The sequence below is a fragment of the Thamnophis elegans genome, chromosome Z (assembly GCF_009769535.1).
Source record: "Thamnophis elegans isolate rThaEle1 chromosome Z, rThaEle1.pri, whole genome shotgun sequence".
Lineage (NCBI taxonomy): Eukaryota > Metazoa > Chordata > Lepidosauria > Squamata > Colubridae > Thamnophis > Thamnophis elegans.
Window position 1 is genome coordinate 123943828 of NC_045558.1, and position 19872 is coordinate 123963699.

General features: G+C 46.5%; 1 protein-coding gene across 1 annotated transcript; it reads left to right on the top strand.

Annotated features, from left to right (window-relative positions):
* Positions 1 to 1288: 1288 nt before the first annotated feature.
* On the top strand, positions 1289 to 13442 carry ZNF668 (zinc finger protein 668). The gene is made up of 2 exons (XM_032238173.1): positions 1289 to 1540; positions 10773 to 13442. The coding sequence occupies exons 1-2, from the start codon at positions 1493 to 1495 to the stop codon at positions 12561 to 12563; spliced, it is 1839 nt and encodes a 612-aa protein (XP_032094064.1). The 5' UTR covers positions 1289 to 1492; the 3' UTR covers positions 12564 to 13442.
* The last annotated feature ends 6430 nt before the right edge of the window (positions 13443 to 19872 follow it).

Here is a 19872-nt window from a genome sequence, read left to right on the forward strand (position 1 = left end):
ATCACATTTTCTCTCTCCTTAGCCAAAGGAGAGCCTTGACCTCAGAGCGGCTCCTGAACAAAATGTATCCCAGGAAATCCCCCCACCCTCCAGGTGCCATTCACTTCTTGTTGCAATGAAAAGGAACAGCAGCAACAGAAACAAAGCAAATCTCGTGAAAGCAGCTGGTTTTATTGCAGGCGAAGAGATCCAGTGTCGCTTTCTTCTCTAGCCTGTTAGAATTAGCTCCAATCCTCATTCATGTCTGGGGATTTCTTCCCATGCCACACATTTTGCAAATAGCTTTAGCAAGTTTAACATTTGGGGATGGAAGACCACGCCGGTACGAAAAGGAAATCCGGGGGGGGGGGGATCACCCTGTGAAGATGTCAGTGGAGATTCTTAGTCACCCAGGTCATAGTTGTCTCAAAGGTGCTTCCCCCCCCCCGCAAAAAAAGGCAACTGGACTGTTGTTTTTTTTCCTTTGAGGAGGAAGAGGAGAAAAGAAGAATAAGGAGGGGAAGAGGAAGGAGAAGGGGAAGAGGAGGAGGAAGAAGAGGAGGGGGAGAAGGGGAAGAGGAAGGAGAAGAGGAAAAAGAAGAGGGGAAGAGGAAGGAGAATGAGAAGAGGAAGAAGAGGGGGAGGAAGGAAAGAGAAAGGAGGATGAGAAGAGGAAGAAGAGGAGGAGGGGGAGGAGGGGAAGAGGAAGGAGAATGAGAAGAGGAATAAGAAGGGGAGGAGGGGAAGGAGAAGAGGAAAAAGAGGACGGGAAGAGGAAGGAGAATGAGAAGAGGAAGAGGGGGAGAAGAGGGCAGGGGGAAGTAGTAGTTTCGTTTCTCATCCAAGAAACTTCATCGGTTGATCAATTGATTCATCAACGGATGAAGTTTCTTGGATGAGAAACGTTTTCTTCATCTTCTTCCTTAAAGAAAAAAACAACCATAATTCCCTATTGCCGGAAGTGCCCGGTTCTCCTCCATGAAGCCGAGAAGCACTTCGGCCTGCCACGAAGCACCTCTTGGAAGCGGGGGGGGCTCCTACAGCTTCCTTATTTCCTTTCATTACCCAAACTAGGCAATACGATCAGCGCTAACCTCTTGGACGCCCCCCCTCACCAAAAAAGATCTGGTGCACCCTCCAAACGGTTCCCCCGCAGCGGCTTCGCCACACTTCCGCTTGGTGCAACGCCTGGGCTCTTCCTCTGACTGCCCCGCCCCACTCCACCCCGCCTCTCCTTACCCCTTTCGTATCCCCCCATCCCCCCCCCCCCCTGCAATCCCCATCCTTTTCTAATCCAACGAGGCGAGCCTCGAGACCCCCTCCCTCCGTCTCTAAGACGGTTGCTACCTTTGCAGCCGGGGCGGGAAGGGGAGGAGGAAGAGGGAGGGGATCATCCCTGCAGTTCCAGCTCATCGCTGCTGGGACTCCCACCCACCCAGCCACCCACACTCCGGTCGCCCCGCCCTGCGCCTCCATTTCCTCTCCTTTCTCCGCGGTCCTAGCGCTCGGCCACATGGAGCCGCAGAGAAAGGGGAGAGCCCCCAGACAAAGGAGCCAGCAGGTAAGGCTGGGGGGGGGGCACACACACGAGGGACAGGGCGAAAGCGGGACCCGCCGCCGCTGGGGATGGCCTTTGCTCTGCTTCTCCTTCTCCCTCCCGCTGGAAGGGACTGAGCGCCTCGGGGCTGCTCCCGATGCAGAGCCCCGATGCGCCCTCTCCCCAGCCTGGCAGCAGGTCGCTTGTCCCCCCGGTCCTAAAAAAAAGGCATTCTGCCGTCCGGACGGGCGAACAGCCGCTTTGCTTTGGATGCAAAGAGCGGCTGCCGCTGTCGCTGCTGCTGGCATCGCCGCCTTGGCTGGGAGGAGGAGGCGGAGGCGGCGGCGGAGAGCCCAGCGGGTGAGGGCGCCTGGCCTCCCGTCTCCCGTCGGGGGTCCCTCGGTCCTAGAGACAGCCATTTTATTTATTTATTTATTTATTTGATTTGTCCATCGTTTACAAGACACAAGAATAAGCATGAGCATGAATTAAATGGGGACGAATAAATGGGGACGGTAGGATAGGGATGGTCCGCTTATATGCACACCCCCTTTACGGACCTCTTAGGAATGGGGTGAGGTCCACAGTGGACAGTCCTAAGGTTGAGGTTTTGGGGGTTTGGAAATGTAACAACACAGGTAGAGCATTCCAAGCATTGACCACTGGGACCATTTTGCAGAAAGGGGGCTCCCGGCCGGCCGGCAGGAAAGCTTTGCCCCTTTGGCTGGCCGATTGAGCATCTCTCTCTCAATGCCGCAGTTGCGGGCGCGGTTGGCGGGCATCGGCTCCGGAGGGGGCTGTTGGCTGGATCCTGGCCGCGGAAGCCACCGAGATCTGCCACCCGAGCTAGATAAATCGTTAGTTACCCAAAAGAGTTTGTGTATGGGTTTTTTCTTTTCTTTTTGCAAACAGCCTCGCTTTCCGCGTTGGATTGCAGATCTGACGAATGCCAGAGGTTGTTGTCCCTGCGGGATGATGGGAATGAGAGCATTTAAATAGCAATCAATAGACTTATATACCGCTTCATAGGGCTTTTACAGCCCTTTCTAAGGGGCTTACAGAGTCAGCCTACAAACCCTCATGTTACCCACTTCGGAAGGATGGAAGGCTGAGTCAACCTTAAGCCTGGTGAGATTCGAACTGCAGCTAGAAGTCAGCTAAAGTAGCCTGCAATACTACACTCTAACCACTGGGCCCCCTGGGCTCATTGAACCAATGGTTAGGCAGTTCTAAACACGCAGGCACAAATGACCTGCGAGTGTTCCACACCCTCCTTTCCTTTGTCCCTTCTGTTCAAAGAAAAAAAATGGGTGTGTGTGTGTTTGTTTCTCCTAATCCTTGGTAAAAGACACCCGCACACAGAGTCTTCTGCGGATGGTTTTAACAGTAGACCTCTGCCATCCAATCACTGGAGTAGGATCATCTGGGGATGCCCGGCCCATCCTATCTCCCTTTGCCACAGAATGAACGGGAACAGGATCTTCTTCAGAGTGGCACCCTTAGCATGGAACAGTTCTCCCAAAGGAAGCTATGGCTGACCACCCTTGCTTTGCCCTTAAACCAGTTTTTTTCCCCAGCCTTGAGCTTTTTAAGATAACCCCCAGGATATCCCAGCCACCCATGTCCCAAAAGTGCTCACCCCCCTCAAAAAAAGGAACTTTGGACTTTGTTTTTTTTCCCTTGAAGATGTTTGGCTTCTCATCCAAGAAGCTTCTTTGGCTCTGACCAAATAGGGAAAGAATATAAATCCTTCCATCCTCCAATGTTGAGTCAGAGCGGATGAAGCTTCTTGGATGAGAAGCAAAACAGCTCCAAGGAAAAACCAAAGTCCAAAGTTCCCTTTTGGAAAAAAAAAACATTTTTGGGACAATCATGATCATCTGGATGACTGAGAATCTCCATAGACATCTATCCAGCTATGCTGAAGGGGAATTCTGGAAGTTGAATTTCACATATCTTAAAAAATCCTCAAGATTTAGAAACATTGCTTTAGAGATAATAAAAAAAGGCTGCCCCAGGACTGAATTGTCTTTCTAATGGCTTTTTTAAAAATTGTTTTAAGAACTGTTGGTCTACTTGGGGTATTTTTATTTAATTGAGCTTTTACAATTTCTACACGAAGTGCTCTGAGCTTCTCTGATAGAAATGAAGGTATAGAAAAGGCAGGCAGGCAGGCAGATAGATTAGATAGATAGATAGATAGATAGATAGATAGATAGATAGATAGATAGATAGATAGATAGATAGATAGATAGATAGATAGATAGATAGATGATAGATAGATAGATAGATATGGATAGAGATGATTGATTGAGAGGTAGGTAGGTAGATAGAGAGAGATGATAGATAGATAGATAGATAGATAGATAGATGATAAATAGATAGATAGATAGGTAGATAGATAGATAGATGTGTATGTATGGAGATGATTGACAGATAGAGATAGATAGATAGATAGATAGATAGATAGATAGATAGATAGATAGATAGATAGATAGATAGATGTGTATGTATGGAGATGATAGATAGATAGATAGATAGATAGATAGATAGATAGATAGATAGATAGATAGATATGGATGGAGATGATAGACATATAGATAGATAGGACAGGAAATTACAGAAAAGCATTTCAGACCTCTATCTCTTTATCTGTTGATAAAATCTGCTGACCTCTTCATCTGCTGATAAAGAGAAAGGGTTTACACCACTCAGGTGACCCTGACAACACATATAAACTTCTTGGATGAGAAGTGAAATGTCTTCAAAGAAAAACCAGGAAGTCCAGTTGCCTCTTCAAAAACCACCTTTGGGACAACTATGACCTGGATGACTGAGAATCTTCATAGACATCTAGATCTGATTGCAAAGCTTTATATATTCCATCTTACATTGATATTTCTTACCTATGTTTTTCCTTCCTGCCTTCCTCCTCCCTCCCACCCTCCTTCCTTCCTTCTTTCCTTCCTCCTTTCTTCCTTCTTTCCTGGTTGGAACATGATTTCAGGGCAAGCTCAGATGGGTTTTTCTGGGAGGGGAAAGGCGTGAGCTGCCCTGAAAGAATATCTGCAAATTTTGCTGCCAAAATGTTGTGCTGGCATATGCTTATTGGCCAGGCACCCCACAGCTGGGGTGGGCAGACCTTAGCCCTAGACTTCTCCTGCCCAGCCTTGTTTTTCCAGCCCCCAGAGCTTCATCAACCATGAAGACAAAACTTGGCAGCAGAAGACATGAATAAATATTGAGCTGTTCATTTTTGCAGAAAGAAAAAAAAAACCCTAGGAATAACTGTACTAAACCTTTTGTATGCTTGTCTCCTCTTTTGGGACGCAGTGGCTATGACACTGAGCTTGTCGGTCAGAAAGGTTGGAGATTCGAATCCCTAGTGCCACGTTACAGAGTGAGCTCCTGTTACTTGTCCCAGCTCCTGCCAACCTAGCAGTTTGATATCATATAAAAATGCAAGTAGAAAAATAGGGACCACCATTGGTGGGAAGGTAACAGCGTTCTGTGCGCCTTCGGTGTTTAGTCATGCCGTCCACATGACCACGGAGAACGTCTTCGGACAGCGCTGGTTCTTCGGCTTTGAAACGGAGGTGAGCCCTGCCCCCTAAAGTCGGGAACGATAAAGTATGTGCAAGGGGAACATTTACCTTTATTCCTCTTTTACCTTTCTAAAAAAAACAAGGAACACCCATCCTTCTAATGTCATGATTGCCAAGCTCTCTGCTAGAGCAGGGCTGCTCTCTCTCTCTCTCTCTCTCTCCCCTCTCCCCCCCTCCCTCCCTCCCTCTCTCTCTCAGCAGCAAACGTCCATCTTCCATCCTAATAAGGAACAGTTATGCCTTCTTCTTTTTTTTTTGCACCTGCCGTCTTTTTCCGAGAGTTTCTCTACAGCTCCAGGTTTTAAGTTTTTCAGTGCTAAATGAAAGGGGGCTTGTGAACAATTGCAATTCTGCTTGGCGAATTCCAGGCACTCCACTTGCAAGAGGATTGTAATTTTATTTTACCTTCCTCCAAAAACCTTTTGTAACTCTAGCTCTGCCTTCTTCTGATGGCCTTCCTTATCCTCCGACTCCCTTTCTCCCTCCAGATCCCGAATCCAACCATTTTGCAAGGAGCAGGCAATTTCCCCACCATATGTTCTGGCAGAGTGGAGGAAAAAAGCCTTTTCTGTCTATTCCCCCCTCACCCTGAGTTACCGATCTGATTCTGGAATGCAAAATAGACTTGTGTAACCTTTTCCTTTTGCTTTATATTTTTCCAGTTACACACTTCTTAAAAACAAAATTTCATGCAACGTCTTGGATCTCGTAAAAATCAGGATGCCATATGCACTCCTTAGGAAATTTGCACAAAACATACCGAATAGATGTCACTCCCACTAAAGGCCTGAAAAAGAGATTTCCCCCAATCTTGCACCTGGCAGCTGGGTTGGGATTATAACCCCCCATCGTCCTCATTCCACACAGCTTGCAAAAGTCACCCGATGGGAGGGAGGGAGAGAAGAGGAAACGAAAAAGGAAAAATAGCTGTAGATCGCCAGATAGGCTGGTTCATATAAAAAGGATGTTTCCCTTCAAAAGATGGAGGCTAGAGAGCCTAATGCAGGAAGGGACAGTTGTGACATCAGTAACTTCTGCAGTTTTGGTTTCTGAAAAGCAGAGGTGAAAATAGAAACATGGATCCCAAAGGTGCTTTTTTTTCAAGAGGCAACTAGACTTTCTGGTTTTTCTTTGAAGACGTTTTGCTTCTCATCCAAGAAGTTTCTTCAACTCTCTCAGAGAAAGTTCTTCAAAGAAAATCCAGAGTGTCCAGTTGCCTCTGGAAAAGCACCTTTGGGGACAACCACGGCTGAGAAACCCCATAGACAGAAACTTGGGATTGTCCACGTGCCACCCCTAAATACTTTCATTGCCACACATTCTCCCACGTTTCTGGCAAAATGTAGTCACCTCACCACCGAATTCCAGGGATTTTAAAGAATGGAAATAGGAACAGTTAACTTCCTAGAAGACTACAAGTTCATCCGTACCCATATAACCTCCACCCCCCTCCCCCAATAGGCCAAAATTAAGCAAAAATTAATTAAAATTAATTAATTAAAAATAGAGGGAAAGGCAAGTTAGTCTAATGGTTAAGACACCAGTTCAGGGAAGCGGTGGCTCAGAGGCTAAGACGCTGAGCTTGTCGATCAGAAAGGTTGGCAGTTTGGCGATTCGAATCCCTAGCGCCGCATAACGCATAAGCAGTTCGAGAAGCATGTAAAAATGCAAGTAGAAAAATAGGGAACCACCTTTGGTGGGAAGGTAACACTGTTCCGTGCGCCATCGGCGTTTAGTCATGCCGGCCACATGGCCATGGAGAACGTCTTCAGGCAGCACTGGCTCTTCGCCTTTGAAGCGGAGATGAGCACCGTCTCCTAGAGTCGGGAACAACTAGCACATGTGTGCAAGGGGAACCTTTACCTTTAAGACACCAGGCTACAAAACAAGAGACCCCGAGTTCTAGCCCCACCTTAGCCACGAAAGCCAGCTGGGTGACATTGGAGCCAGTCAGTGTCCCTCAGCCCAATCCACCTCACATGATTGTTGTGACGGGGAAAACAGGAGGAGGAAAGAGTATTGTTTGTGTTATTTGTAAAAATAATAAAGGTAGGGTACAAAACAAACGAACAAAATGATTGTAACCTTCTAGTGACATCACTACCTTTCTTCCTGTCCATCCTCCAGGATGTCCTGGGTAGGAGTTATGCCCCCCCCAATCTTTGGGAAGTTGCTAACCCTGGTAGAACTATAGATTTCCTCACCCCACCTAAGACTGGCCAGGACTATCTTAGCTCTTCCAATAACTATTTAATGAAGCTCTCTTACTTACCTGCTTCTCTCTGTTCCCACTCAAAGACTCCCAAGCCATATGGCTCTGCTTCACTCATGTGTTCAGGTTTAAAAAGCAAATGCAGTCACTCTGAGATTTAAAGAGAAGGGAATTTCTCTGCTGCCTTCCAGGATGTCTTTAGGGCTGGATCTCGATATATTTTTTTAGCTCAACCTCATTTGTGCTGGCTGAGCTTGAACTCAATATATCCTGTTTCCCGGAAAATAACACCTCATCAGATAAATAAGCCCAACCAGGCTTTTGAGCGTAAGCACTAAAATAAGCCCTTCCCTAAAATATTTAATCACATGCACAGCCGGTCCCCACCATTTCTTGGGGGGCAAGGGGAGGAAACATCCCCACATATTCCTGCCATCCACGCAGAAGGCGTCCTCAAACTCTAGCTACCAGGCCTCGTAGTGGTGGATAAGTATCTATTGACAGATTTCTAACCTGCGAACTGTTGGTTTTTCATCCAATTTTTGGCTTGCATACTCTGACTCTGAAGCAGGAAGCTGAAATTTAGGTGAGAAAATTGAGGTTCAATTTTTTAAAACACGTCTTTCTGAAGTCATTTGCCAATATTCACAATTTTAGATGTTTGGCACTGGTCTTCTCGTCTCTTGCAGGTATAAGGGAGGGATTTTTTTCTTATCCTTAGTGGATCAGTGTGCCATTTGCTCAAAATCTCACCCTTGTGTGTAATTGGTTGCAAATTTTAGAAGGTCCTGTATTTTTTTAAAACATATTTTCCTTGTTCTGATCCTGTCTGTCCTCCAGGAAAGATTTTCCCATCTTTTTTCTTTGTTGCAATCTAAAGAAGAGCTTGCATGACGAGCTCATGAATTGTTCTGACCAAGGCTTCCCAAGAGCATGAAGCAACTCCTGGTCCCAACAAAAAGCCCTTTTATTAATTTACTGTGAATTCTGCCCATTCACATCCAGCAAAGTCTTTCAAGGGAGGATTTACAGTCACAGATCTTATCTGGCTTGGAGATCTAACATATCTGCTAATCTGAGAAAGAATCTCGGACAGTCACAAACCAGTTAAATCTCCTGCAAATACCACTCTCCTTTCCCTCCTCTGGGAGGGGCCATTCATCATCCACCTGTGGCCTTATTCCCAAGTCGATCCCTATTCTTTAGCTGTTCCCTTGGTCTGGCAACTCTGCGCATTCGTACACTGGGAACAGGCTCCAGCTGTTCCTCTGCCTCACTGATGTCTGACTCTGAAGGCAGCTGATAACTGGCATATGGCTCTGGCCTTCTTTCGGCCTCCGACACAGGGCCCTCATCAGAGCCTTTCCCAGACTCCAGGACTCGCCCATGTTCCTCCCCAACCTCCTCACTGTCCGAATCTGCTGCCAGCTCTGTTGGCCACTAGCGGGCCACAACATGAATAGTATAAGGCAGGGGCCCCCTGGTCCAAGGACCAGTATCAGTCCATGGCATGCCAGAAACTGGGCCACACAAACAAGTAAAGCCCCATTCGTGGGATGCAGGCAACATGCAAACCACACTCCCTCCGGTCCATGGAAAAACGTCTCCATGGAACCAATCCCTGGCGCCTAAAAAAGTTGGGGGCCGCTAGTCTGAGGTAAATCTTGCAGTTCAGGGGGATTTGAACTGAGGTCAGTGCTTGGTCCAGAAGATGAGCAAGATTTGGCTATATTTTTCTGGTTGAGGTCCATATGACAATAGTGGTAGGCGTAATTAGATGAAAATAAATATATCCCGTGGTCACAGCAATGGTGAGTTCCGGATCCCGTTGCAAACGGTACATTGCAATGAGGCCGGGCGTCCACCACATGAATGCGCTTAGCACGCGCCCACATGCACGCAGCACACATATGCGTACTTAGTGTCTGCGACGCTCTGTGATGCCTCCGCGACGCTCCAGCTGCTCGGCGGAGCATTGCGCAGGCACCGTATGCTCCGTGCACGTGCATGTAAGCCTCGAACAGCTCAAATACAGGTAAGGAGCGTGGGCGGGCGGGCCCTCCGGAGCACTGTACTGGAATTGTATCTGATGCTCCCAGCAGGCACTGGTACACCCGTACTGGGGTGTACCAGTCGTATCCCACCACTGGGGCACAGGCTAATATAGTTGCTGTTTCTCCACTACAGGTAGTCCTTGACTTAAAACATTATTAAGCTCGCAGTGAGGGTGGCAAGGCCTGCTGGTTGTTAAGCAGCACGTCAAGTGACCAAAACCAATTTTACAACCTTTTTTTTCAGAGACTGTTAAGCGAACGCAGCTATTGTTAAATGAATATGGCGGTTGTAAAACGAACCTATTGTTCGTGATGGGTGTTTTTTCCAGAAACCAAAAATAAATACTGTTTTCTGACAAAAACATAAAACACAGCCATGTGACAATTTGTGCCAGGCACCCCAATTGTGGTCATGTGACTGCAAAAATGCAGCTGTTGTAACTTCAAATCTGGCCATAAGTACCTTTTTTGAGGTTTGTGGTAACTTTGATTGCTATGCAACCCGCCATAAGTTGAGGATTACCTGTACAGGCAGTCCTCGGCTTACAACAATTTAGTGACCAATTTAAATGGCAATGGCACTGGAAAAAGAGACGTGGCCGTTTTTCATATTTATGACCGTTGCAGCATCCTCAGGGTCATGTGATCAAAATTCACACCCTTGTCAACTGACTCAGATTTATGACCCAGGGTTGTGGGATCCCTTTTTGTGACCTTCTGACAAGCAAAATCAATGGGGAAGCCAGGTTCACTTAACAATTCAGTGATTCACTTAACAACAGTGACAAAAAAGCTGTAAGGTGGGGCAAAATTCACGTAACACATCTCAATAACAGAAATTTTGGACTCAGTTGTGGTTGCAAGACTACCTTTACAATTTCCCTCTTTTATGGTATTATCTGGTTATTTTGTCACTGGAGGAAAGCAACAGCGTTCACTTACAAACATTCAAGGTCTCTGGAAAGACTACATAAATTAATTGAGGAGGCTATATCCCACCACCCATTGTAAAGCACATAAAGCAGTGGTGGGTTCCAGATCCTGTTTCAACCGGTACAGTGCAACAGGGCCCGGTATCCACCACATGAATGTGCGCAGCACGCGCGCAGCACGCACTTACGTCCTTACTTCCTGCGATGCCTCCGCGATGCTCCAGCTGCTTGGCGGAGCATTGTGCAGGTGCCATACTCTCCGTGCGCATGTGCTGAAGTGCCGAAGAGCTCAAATAAGGAGGGCAGGTGGGCCCTCCGGAGCACCATACCGGAACGGTACCCTGTACTCCCGGCAGGCACTGGTACACCTGTACCGGGACGTACCTCCTGCAACCCACCACTGACATAAATGGACAATTTGTAAAGGTAAATGACCATTGTTGTGTATTTCAGGCAGCACCCTCTGGAAAGATGGCTGAAGCAGAAGGAGGAGAGGTTGACGTGGAAGTGAAGCAAGAGGAGGAGGATGAAGATGAAGAGCCCGGCTACATCCAGTCTGGGCGGCGGTACAGGTGCCTGACCTGTAGCAAAACTTTCCCTAGCGTGCCACGGGTGTTGCGTCATTTAAAGTCCCACGCGGCTGGTACTGTGGATGGCATAGCTACCAAACTTGCTTGTCCTAATTGTAGGAAGGAGTTTCCTGACCGGGCTCAACTTCGCAAGCACCAGCTCAGCCACCAAACGGAGCGCCCATACCAATGCCAGCTTTGTGCCAAGGCTTACAAAACTGCCCCCGAGCTGCGGAATCACGGGCGTAGCCACAGTGGCGAAAAACCCTTTGTTTGCCACGAGTGCGGCAAAGCGTTCATGCAGCCTGTTTGTCTGCGAGTCCACATGGCCCGGCACACTGGAGACCTGCCCTTCCGCTGCCAGCAATGCCATAAGGGCTACGGCACTCTTTCCAAGCTGAAGATCCACCAGCGTTCTCATACGGGCGAGAAGCCATACTCCTGCGGTGAATGCAGCAAGCGCTTCGCTGATCCCTCGGTGTTCCGGAAGCACCGCCGGACCCATGCTGGCCTCCGCCCCTACCAATGTGAGGTTTGCCGCAAGACATACGCTGAGCTGAAGGATCTCAAGAACCACGAGCGCTCTCATACCGGCGAACGCCCCTTCTTGTGCCAGGATTGTGGGAAGGCCTTTTCCCGGTCCTCATCGCTGGCTTGTCACCAGCGCATCCATGCAGCCCACAAGCCCTACCGTTGCAACCTCTGTGGGAAAGGCTTCACCCAGCTGTCCTCCTTCCAGAGCCACCAGCGCACTCACTCTGGCGAGAAGCCCTTTCTCTGCCCGCAGTGCGGCCGCATGTTCAGTGATCCCTCCAGTTTTCGCAGGCATCAGAGAGCCCACCAGGGCCTCAAGCCCTATGCCTGCGACAAATGTGGGAAAGCTTTCCGCCAACCAGCCGACCTGGCCATGCACCAGCGCATCCACACGGGTGAGAGGCCCCACAAGTGCTCGCAGTGCGACAAGAGCTTCGTGGCTTCATGGGACCTCAAGCGCCACCTGCTGGTGCACTCCGGCCAGCGCCCTCACCAGTGTGGCGAGTGCGGCAAGAGCTTTGCTGAGCGGGCCAGCCTCACCAAACACTACCGTGTTCACTCAGGCGAGCGGCCGTTTAAGTGCGGCCGCTGCGGCAAAGCTTTTGTGGTGTCATCCAGCCTCCGGAAGCATGAACGCACCCACGGCAACGAGAACAGCGAGGACAAGGTCGCCCCTGCGGGCAACCAGGACCCGTTCCTCAATGATCCATCGGCCATTGTGGTTGCCACCGTGGTGCCCGCCTGTGGAGAGTGTGGGGAGGTCTTTGCCTCCACCCAGGAACTACGACGCCATGAACGCCTGCTGCATCCTGGCCTGCGCCCGTTTCCATGTCCAGAATGTGGCAAAGGCTTCTCGGACCGGGCCGGTCTGCGTAAACACGAGCGGATCCACTCGGGAGTCCGCCCCCATGCCTGTCCCCACTGTTCTAAAGCTTTCCTAGGTGCCTCAGACCTGCGCAAGCACCTCAAGACCCATGTGTCCCTAGAGAACAGGAGCAGCGAGGACACCATGGTGACTGCCACCATCATGACCTACGAATCCCTCCTCCCTGCTCAGCTCCATCCCCATGACGATGGGACAGAGACTGACAAGGACACTCCTTCGGACTGCTTGCCTGACCCCCTCACAGAACCCTCGTAAGCTCCGCCTTCCTTCCCACCTTTGCCCTGCCTGCGATTGGGCAAAAAGAAGCCAGCTCAGTTGCTATAAAGCTCTCTGTGTACTTTGATGATTGCCCAGCCTTGCCTCGTGGATGTGATATGTGGACCGCGCTCTTTCAGCGCCCTCCCATCCAGCATGGCCCTCCAGCATTTCTTTCCAAGTAGGGCTTGATGTGCTTCATCACTGGCTGTGTGTGGCTGCCTTTCCTCCCACCCTCCATTGTTGCCCACACCAGATGTTCACTTGCCTGACTGGGAAATTAAATGTGCCTGGTGTGTCTGTGTTTGTTTGTGTGTGTGAGCGAGAGAGAAACCAGACACTTTGGTCAGCAAAGGGAGCCTGACATCTTGTGAGACTGTACATGTCTGTGCGTGAGGAGTTGCATTTTTTTAATTGTTTGCGGGGTGATGTGCATTCATCTTATGAGGTGTTTCTGCAACCCTTGTGAACTGCTGGTGTTTTTCTAGAAAAAGAAAATAACCTCCAGGACATTTTTTAAGGGCAAGAACAATTAAATTTAGAAAATTAAGGGAGGAAGCAAAGAACCATTATTCTTTTCTTCCTGGAGAGTTTTTTAACTTATCCGGGGGTTTCCTTGCTTGTAAGAAAAGATTAAAATAAATGGCTTGCTTTTTTTTTTTTTTAAGGGGAAAATTGACTTGGATTGCATGTGGGAGGTGCAAATTTTTTTAGTGGGGGGGTGGGTGGCACAACCCTTATATTATCCTTATCTCACCTATAGAAATTTATCTTGCCTATTGAATTTCATTTCAAGTTTTATTTTATTCCTGTATTTATTATATCTATTTACCATTGCTATCAAAAGCCTCTCAGCAATAAAGGCTCTTTGACTGCTAAGGAGGGGGTTTGAAAATCTTCCTGTTTTCCTTTCTTCTCCCACTACACTTCCAAGAAAAAAAATACCCTCACAGTCTTCGTCTGTCTACCAACTATTTATGTTCCTGAAGCCTCTGAACTCTGATTGGCTGGCCTGCTGTGATGTCACTGAAGGTTCACTTGCTCAAAGAGCAAAGCAGCCCACTCACATCTTTTCTGAGTGTAGCAGAGGTGATATTCAGCCAGTTCTGACCAGTTCTAGCGAACCAGTAGCAGAAATTTTGAGAAATTCAAAGAATGGGTAAAAACCACCTCTGATTAGCTCCGCCCCCATCTATTCGCTGCCTCCCAAGTCCCAGCCGATCAGGGTCCCAGCTGATGGGGTGGGTCTTCTTGTGCCCTGCACAGGACAATGAAGCTGGAAAGCAGGGATGGGGCGGGAATGGGGATTTTGCAGTATCCTTTCCCTGCTATGCCCACCAGGCCATGCCATGCCTAAAGAACCGGTAGTAAAAAAAAATTGAATCCCACAGTATATTTATTAGTGGGAATAGGGTTTAAACCACCTGTAGAAATCTCAGGAAGATATTCTGAGAGGCTTACTGTCCTTTAAGTATGGTGGAATGAAGAGGACCAGAAGAAGGGGGCAATGTGTAGGCCAGATGTTAGGAATTGATGACTTTCCAGGTGTGGTTGAACCATAGCTTCCATCACCAGCAACCATGCTAATTGTGGCTGAGAAAAAGCCAGAAGGAGAAAATGAAAAAACGAAATCAAGAAAATAAAATTCTCTTGTTGGCCCAGAAGACATCCTCCAAAGAGTGTCTTCTCAAAAACAGGTTCTTCAGAGATATCTTTAATTTCAACTCTGATCGGAAGAGTTGTTGGAGGATATATGTTCAAATGTGGGGAAGATGGGATTAGGTAGTCTAGTTTAAAATGTGAGAATCGGCAGCTGATTGGCAGAAGGAGGAACCAAGGGGAAAGTTAGATGGGCAAAAGGTAAGGAAACAAAACCAGAATGGATGACCACTCATGGGAGTACCTAGGCAAATGAGGAAGTGTCTGGAAGCAAATAACCAAGCTCGGCACCAAGGTGACCACAGTTCAGCCTTGAGCTACAGATATTTCTCTTATTGACGTACAGGCAGGAAGGGATGGGTGGGTATCTTAGACTGAGTTCCAGTAACTGACTGGGACATCCTGTTTCGGTGTCAACTTGTCATGGCAACATCATGACCTGGCAGTCCTCCAGGGAATGGCTGAAGGAAGATGGGGTACACACTCAAGACATTTCTGTGGCAGAGGGGGATCCCTTACTCCTGGCCCAGTCTTCAGCAACTTGGAATAAACATCTACAGTCTTGAAATTTAAAGGACAACTTGTTGAATTGGCATCTTCAAAGGTGATTTTCAGTTGGATGGACTTCAACTCCCAGAATTCTCAGCAATGGTCTTTCTGTCTGGAGATTTCTGGGTATTGAAGTTCACAAATCCAGAGGGTAGGACACCCTATTAGGGAAGGCTAAGCTTATCTGCTTCCATTTTTTCTTAAAAGCCCCAGAGGCAAGTTATCACAGCTGTACATTTGCCACATAAGGAATGATAGGAAAACTAACCAAGAGGGAAGCTGGTTTTTTTTTGTGGATGTTGGCATTAAGAGTTGTTCCAGCTTATTAGGTTTTTATTCCTCTTATGTTCAGACTATATCAACCAGGAGTGTCCACCTTTGGCAAGCTTTAAGACTTATGGACTTCAACTCCCAGAATTCCTTAGCCAGCATATTTAGGGGCCTAGAGGCTAAAACATGAAGAATGGTTGCAGAAATTGAGTACAAAGAAGGACTATGATGATATGACAGCAATGTTCCAATAGGGGCTGCCACAAAGAAGAAGGGGTCAACCTATTTTCCAAAGCACCGGAAGGCAAGACAAAAAACAACAGATGGAAACTAGCAAAGGAGAGAAGTAACCTAGAACTAAGGATGGTTTTTCTTTGAAGATGTTTTGCTTCCCATCCAAGAAGCTTATCCAGCTGTGAGAAGTTAAACACTTTCAAAGCAAAAACAGGAAGTCCAGCTGCCTCTTGAAAAAGCACATTTGGGATAACCATGACCTGGATTAATGAGAATCTCTGTAGACATCTAGAACTGAGGAGGAACTTCCTTTACAGTGAGAACAATTAACCAGTGTTTGCCTCCAAAGGTTGTGGGTACTCCATCACAGGAGGCTTTTAAGCCACCTGTCTGGAATAGTGTAGGTAGGGGGCTGGACTAGAGGACCTCCAAGGTCCCTTCCCACTCTTGTTATTCTATTAAGTCTTACAGACAACAAGGTTAGACACCCCTGCTAGAAACCCTGACACCTTCTCCCTCAATGGTTTCTTTAATGTCACCTCTGTCTCTACGGTAATCTAAGGTAATCTAAATAAGGATGTGAGAATCAACCCCACAGTTACCCATCCTGAAACTTGGAAGCCACTGATGTCAAAAGAATAAACCACTGAAAAAATGCACACATGACTTTGCAGAAAAGGTTGGTCAATAACCTGCAACTCACAATTTGATTCCATTACACATGGCCCTCTAACCATGACCACATCCCACACTTAAATTGGCCACTATCCAGATGTCACATGCACAAGCCTTGGATCCAAAGCAGATATGAGTTGATCCCAGTTCGGCCCAGTTTGGCTGAACCGGTAGTGGTATTTTTGTCTGGGTCACAGAACCAGCAGCGACCCAGGCTTGCCACCACCACCACCACCACCCGAACCGGTTCCCTCACCGCTGCCAATGTTGTCGCCATGTTGTTTTGTACTGACCACGCGTGCACAGTTCGCAGTGTAAATTGTTCTGCACATGCGCGAAGAACAATTTACATTGAACTGTGCACGTGCAAAACGCACGGGAAGTGAACCAGCAACAACCTGCCTGATTCAAAGTCTGCTCCTGGAAACACAAATGATGAGTATGCCAGGATTGGATAAGCTAGAAAGCATCTAAATTGGATTAAGGATGCCGTGTGTAAAATGGGCCAGGGCAGATTAGGTAAAAGGAAGGCACGGGAATGGCCCTTCATGAAGTTTTTAATCCTAAAATGTGCAAACAACCGAAGTGTCATCATGAGTGACTCTAGAGCAGGGGTGTCCAAACATGGGAACTTTTAAGACTTGTGAACTTCAACTCCCAGAATTCCCCAGTTGAAGTCCATAAGTCCTAAAGTTCCCAAGTTTGGACACCCCTGCTCTAGAGCAGTGTTTCTCAACCTTGTCAACTTGAAGGTGTCTGGACTTCAACTCCCAGAATTCCCCAGCCAGCGAATGCTGGCTGGGGAATTCTGGGAGTTGAAGTCCAGACACCTTCAAGTTGACAAGGTTGAGAAACACTGCTCTAGAGAATGCTTGTGGGAGTCAGTTTGGTGCATAAAGTAGTAACTGTCTTATAGCCACAACTGAGCCCAAAATTTTCGTTACTAAATGAGACACTAGTTAAGTGAGTTTTGCCCCATTTTACAATCTTTCTTGTTAAGGGAGTCATTGCAGTTGTTCAGTTAGCAAAGTGTGTGTTAGCAAAGTATTTGTTAAGTGAACTTGGCTTCCCCACTAACTCTGCTTGTCGTATACCTTGGCCCAAAGATCGGTGCGCTTCTATCTGGGATGGTCGTCCTCTTCCACCGAGCGTGCAGCTTCGGGAGGGATGCACATGGAGCAGTGAGGGAGGAAGGGGACACCCACCTAGCCAGCCAGATTAGCCGATCAACCCTGGCGATCAATGGGGTGGCAGATGTCGCAGCCACTGTGCTTGTCAGGAGGTCACAAAAAGTTATCATTTTCCTCAGCTGACGGAGGAAATCTGGGAATTGAAGTCGACACAGCTTAAAATTGCTGAGCTGGAGTAACACAGTCCTTAAGAGCATGCTGGAGGGTACCAGAGATTGGACTCTGATCAGTTGCCTAAAACACAACAATTCCTCATTGATAGGAGATAGGGTATCGTTGGGAAGGTATACATCTTTAAGGAATATGAAGGTTCTCCTATTAGGGGACTGGAGACTAAAACATACGATGAACGGTTACAGGAACTGGGCATGGCCACTCTAATGAAGAGAAGGACCAGGGTAGACATAATAGCAGTCTTCCAGTATTTGAGGGATTGTCACAGAGAGGAGGGGGTCAAGCTATTTTCCAAGGCACCTGAAGGCCAGACAACCAATAATGGATGGAAACTGACCTAGGAGAGATTCTATTTAGAAATAAGGAGGAACTTTCTGACAGTGAGAACAATCAACCAATGAAACAGAAGTTGCCTTCAGAAGTTGTGGGGGCTTCATCAATTAAGACACAAGAAGAGTTTGGACTATTATTTATCAGAAATGGTGTATTGTCTCCTGCTTCAGTGTGGGGTTGGACTAGATAACCTACAAGGTCTCTTCCAACTCTGTTAACCTGTTGTGTCTTTAAACCTTTCCTGATAAGGGAATAGTACAGAGGACAAAAATGGGGAAAAAATGAATTTTCTGCATTGTGACAAGCCAGCTTTGATTAAAATAGCTTGGATAAAGTCTTGATTGCATCACGAGCAGAACAGATATTAAAATATATGAACTCCAGAAACCAAAGTCAATTTGGTCAAATAGCCATGACCATGATCATGAGATAGTCTGCATCATCTCGGCCTACTTGCAATGTTTCTGTGAAGATACAGAATAGGGAGACAGAAAGATGTGCTTTTAAGAAAGAAAAGATAACCCAAGAAAGCCGTTTTTAATGAGGCTGGAAGTATGAATTATGTTGCTCTTCCCACAAGTATTTACAGTACTAAAAGCTTTCACTTTGTGTAAAGTTTGACAAGATTTTACATCTCAGAATCACACCTAATGTTCATATTTTGTTCTTCAATAACTGAGTCTAAATTTATCTGGGAAATTGATTTTAAAATCATGGTAGGATATGCTCATACAGGTGAAACTCGAAAAGTTAGAATATCGTGCAAAAGTTCATTTCAGTAATGCAACTTAAAAGGTGAGATTAATACATGAGATAGACTCATTACATGAAAAGCAAGATAGTTCAAGCTGTGATTTGTCATAATTGTGATGATTATGGCTTACAGCTCATGAAAACCCCAAATCCACAATCTCAGAAAATTAGAATATTGTGAAAAGATGCAATATTCTAGGTTCAAAGTGTCCCACTTTAAGCAGCTTATAACACCTGCTACGGGTTCCTGAGCCTTTAAATGGTCTCTCAGTCTGGTTCAGTAGGAATCACAATCATGGGAAAGACGGCTGACCTGACAGTTGTGCATAGAACCATCATTGACACCCTCCATACGGAGGGAAAGCCTCAAACGATAATTGCAAAAGAAGTTGGATGTTTCCAAATTGCTGTATCAAAGCAAATTAATAGAAAGTTATGTGGAAGGGAAAAGTGTGGAAGAAAAAGGTGCACAAGCAACATGGATGACCGCAGCCTGGAGAGGATTGTCAGGAAAAGGTCATTCAAAAGTCTTGGGGACTTTCACAAGGAGTGGACTGAGGCTGGAGTCAGTGCATCAAGAGTAACCACACACAGATCCTGGACATGGGCTTCAAATGTTGTATTCCTCTTGTCAAGCCACTCGTGAACAACAAAGAAGGTGAGAAGCATCTTACCCGGGTTAAAGAAAAACAGACCTGGTCTGTTGCTCAGTGGTCCAAAGTCCTCTTTTCTGATGAGAGCAACGTTTGCATCTCATTTCCCGAAAATGGTGATTTGACCTCGCCAAAACGTTGCAATATATAAACACACATACATACATATACATACATAATGCATGAATGCATACATACATACATACGGGGAAAAACCTGAATACAACAAGACCAGCATACCTACACACGTGAAAATCTATGAAAATAAACACACAGACATATGTATGTATATATCTATGTATGTTTGTGTGTGCGTGTGTCTGTGTGTGTTGCATTTGTGCTGTTAAATAAATAAAGGGAGACTAGTATAAATCTATTTCAAGCTATTTAGCTCTCATCAGCTAGACATACCCTTACTGAGAATCGAACCTGGGCTGTATTACATATTAAGCAGTTATATTAGCCACTAAGCCACAGGCTTTAAGTATATACCTCTCACCCTGGCTGGCTGATAAGGAATCGAGCTGTGTAGCTCAATGGTTAACACATCTGCCTGAGAGGCAATAGAGCACAGGTTCGATTCCCAACATAGGGTATGGCTAGCTGATGAGAGCTAAATAGCTTGAAATAGATCTATACTAGTCTCCCTTTATTTATTTATCAGCATAAATATAACAAATGTAACAAAAAGGCAACAGAAAAAAAAATATTGGGTTTCTTTTTTTTTTTTTTTTTTTTTGTAATTAAATGTTTTATTCATTTTCATTTTCAATTTTTTGTACATTCACTTATATACTGGATATTTGCAATAATAATAAT

Excerpts from the sequence above, each read along its gene's own strand:
- ZNF668 (XM_032238173.1), top strand. The coding sequence starts at position 1,493 with ATGGAGCCGCAGAGAAAGGGGAGAGCCCCCAGACAAAGGAGCCAGCAG. Across the intron at positions 1,541-10,772 it reads CCAGACAAAGGAGCCAGCAG|GCAGCACCCTCTGGAAAGAT; the intron begins GTAAGGCTGGGG and ends TGTGTATTTCAG.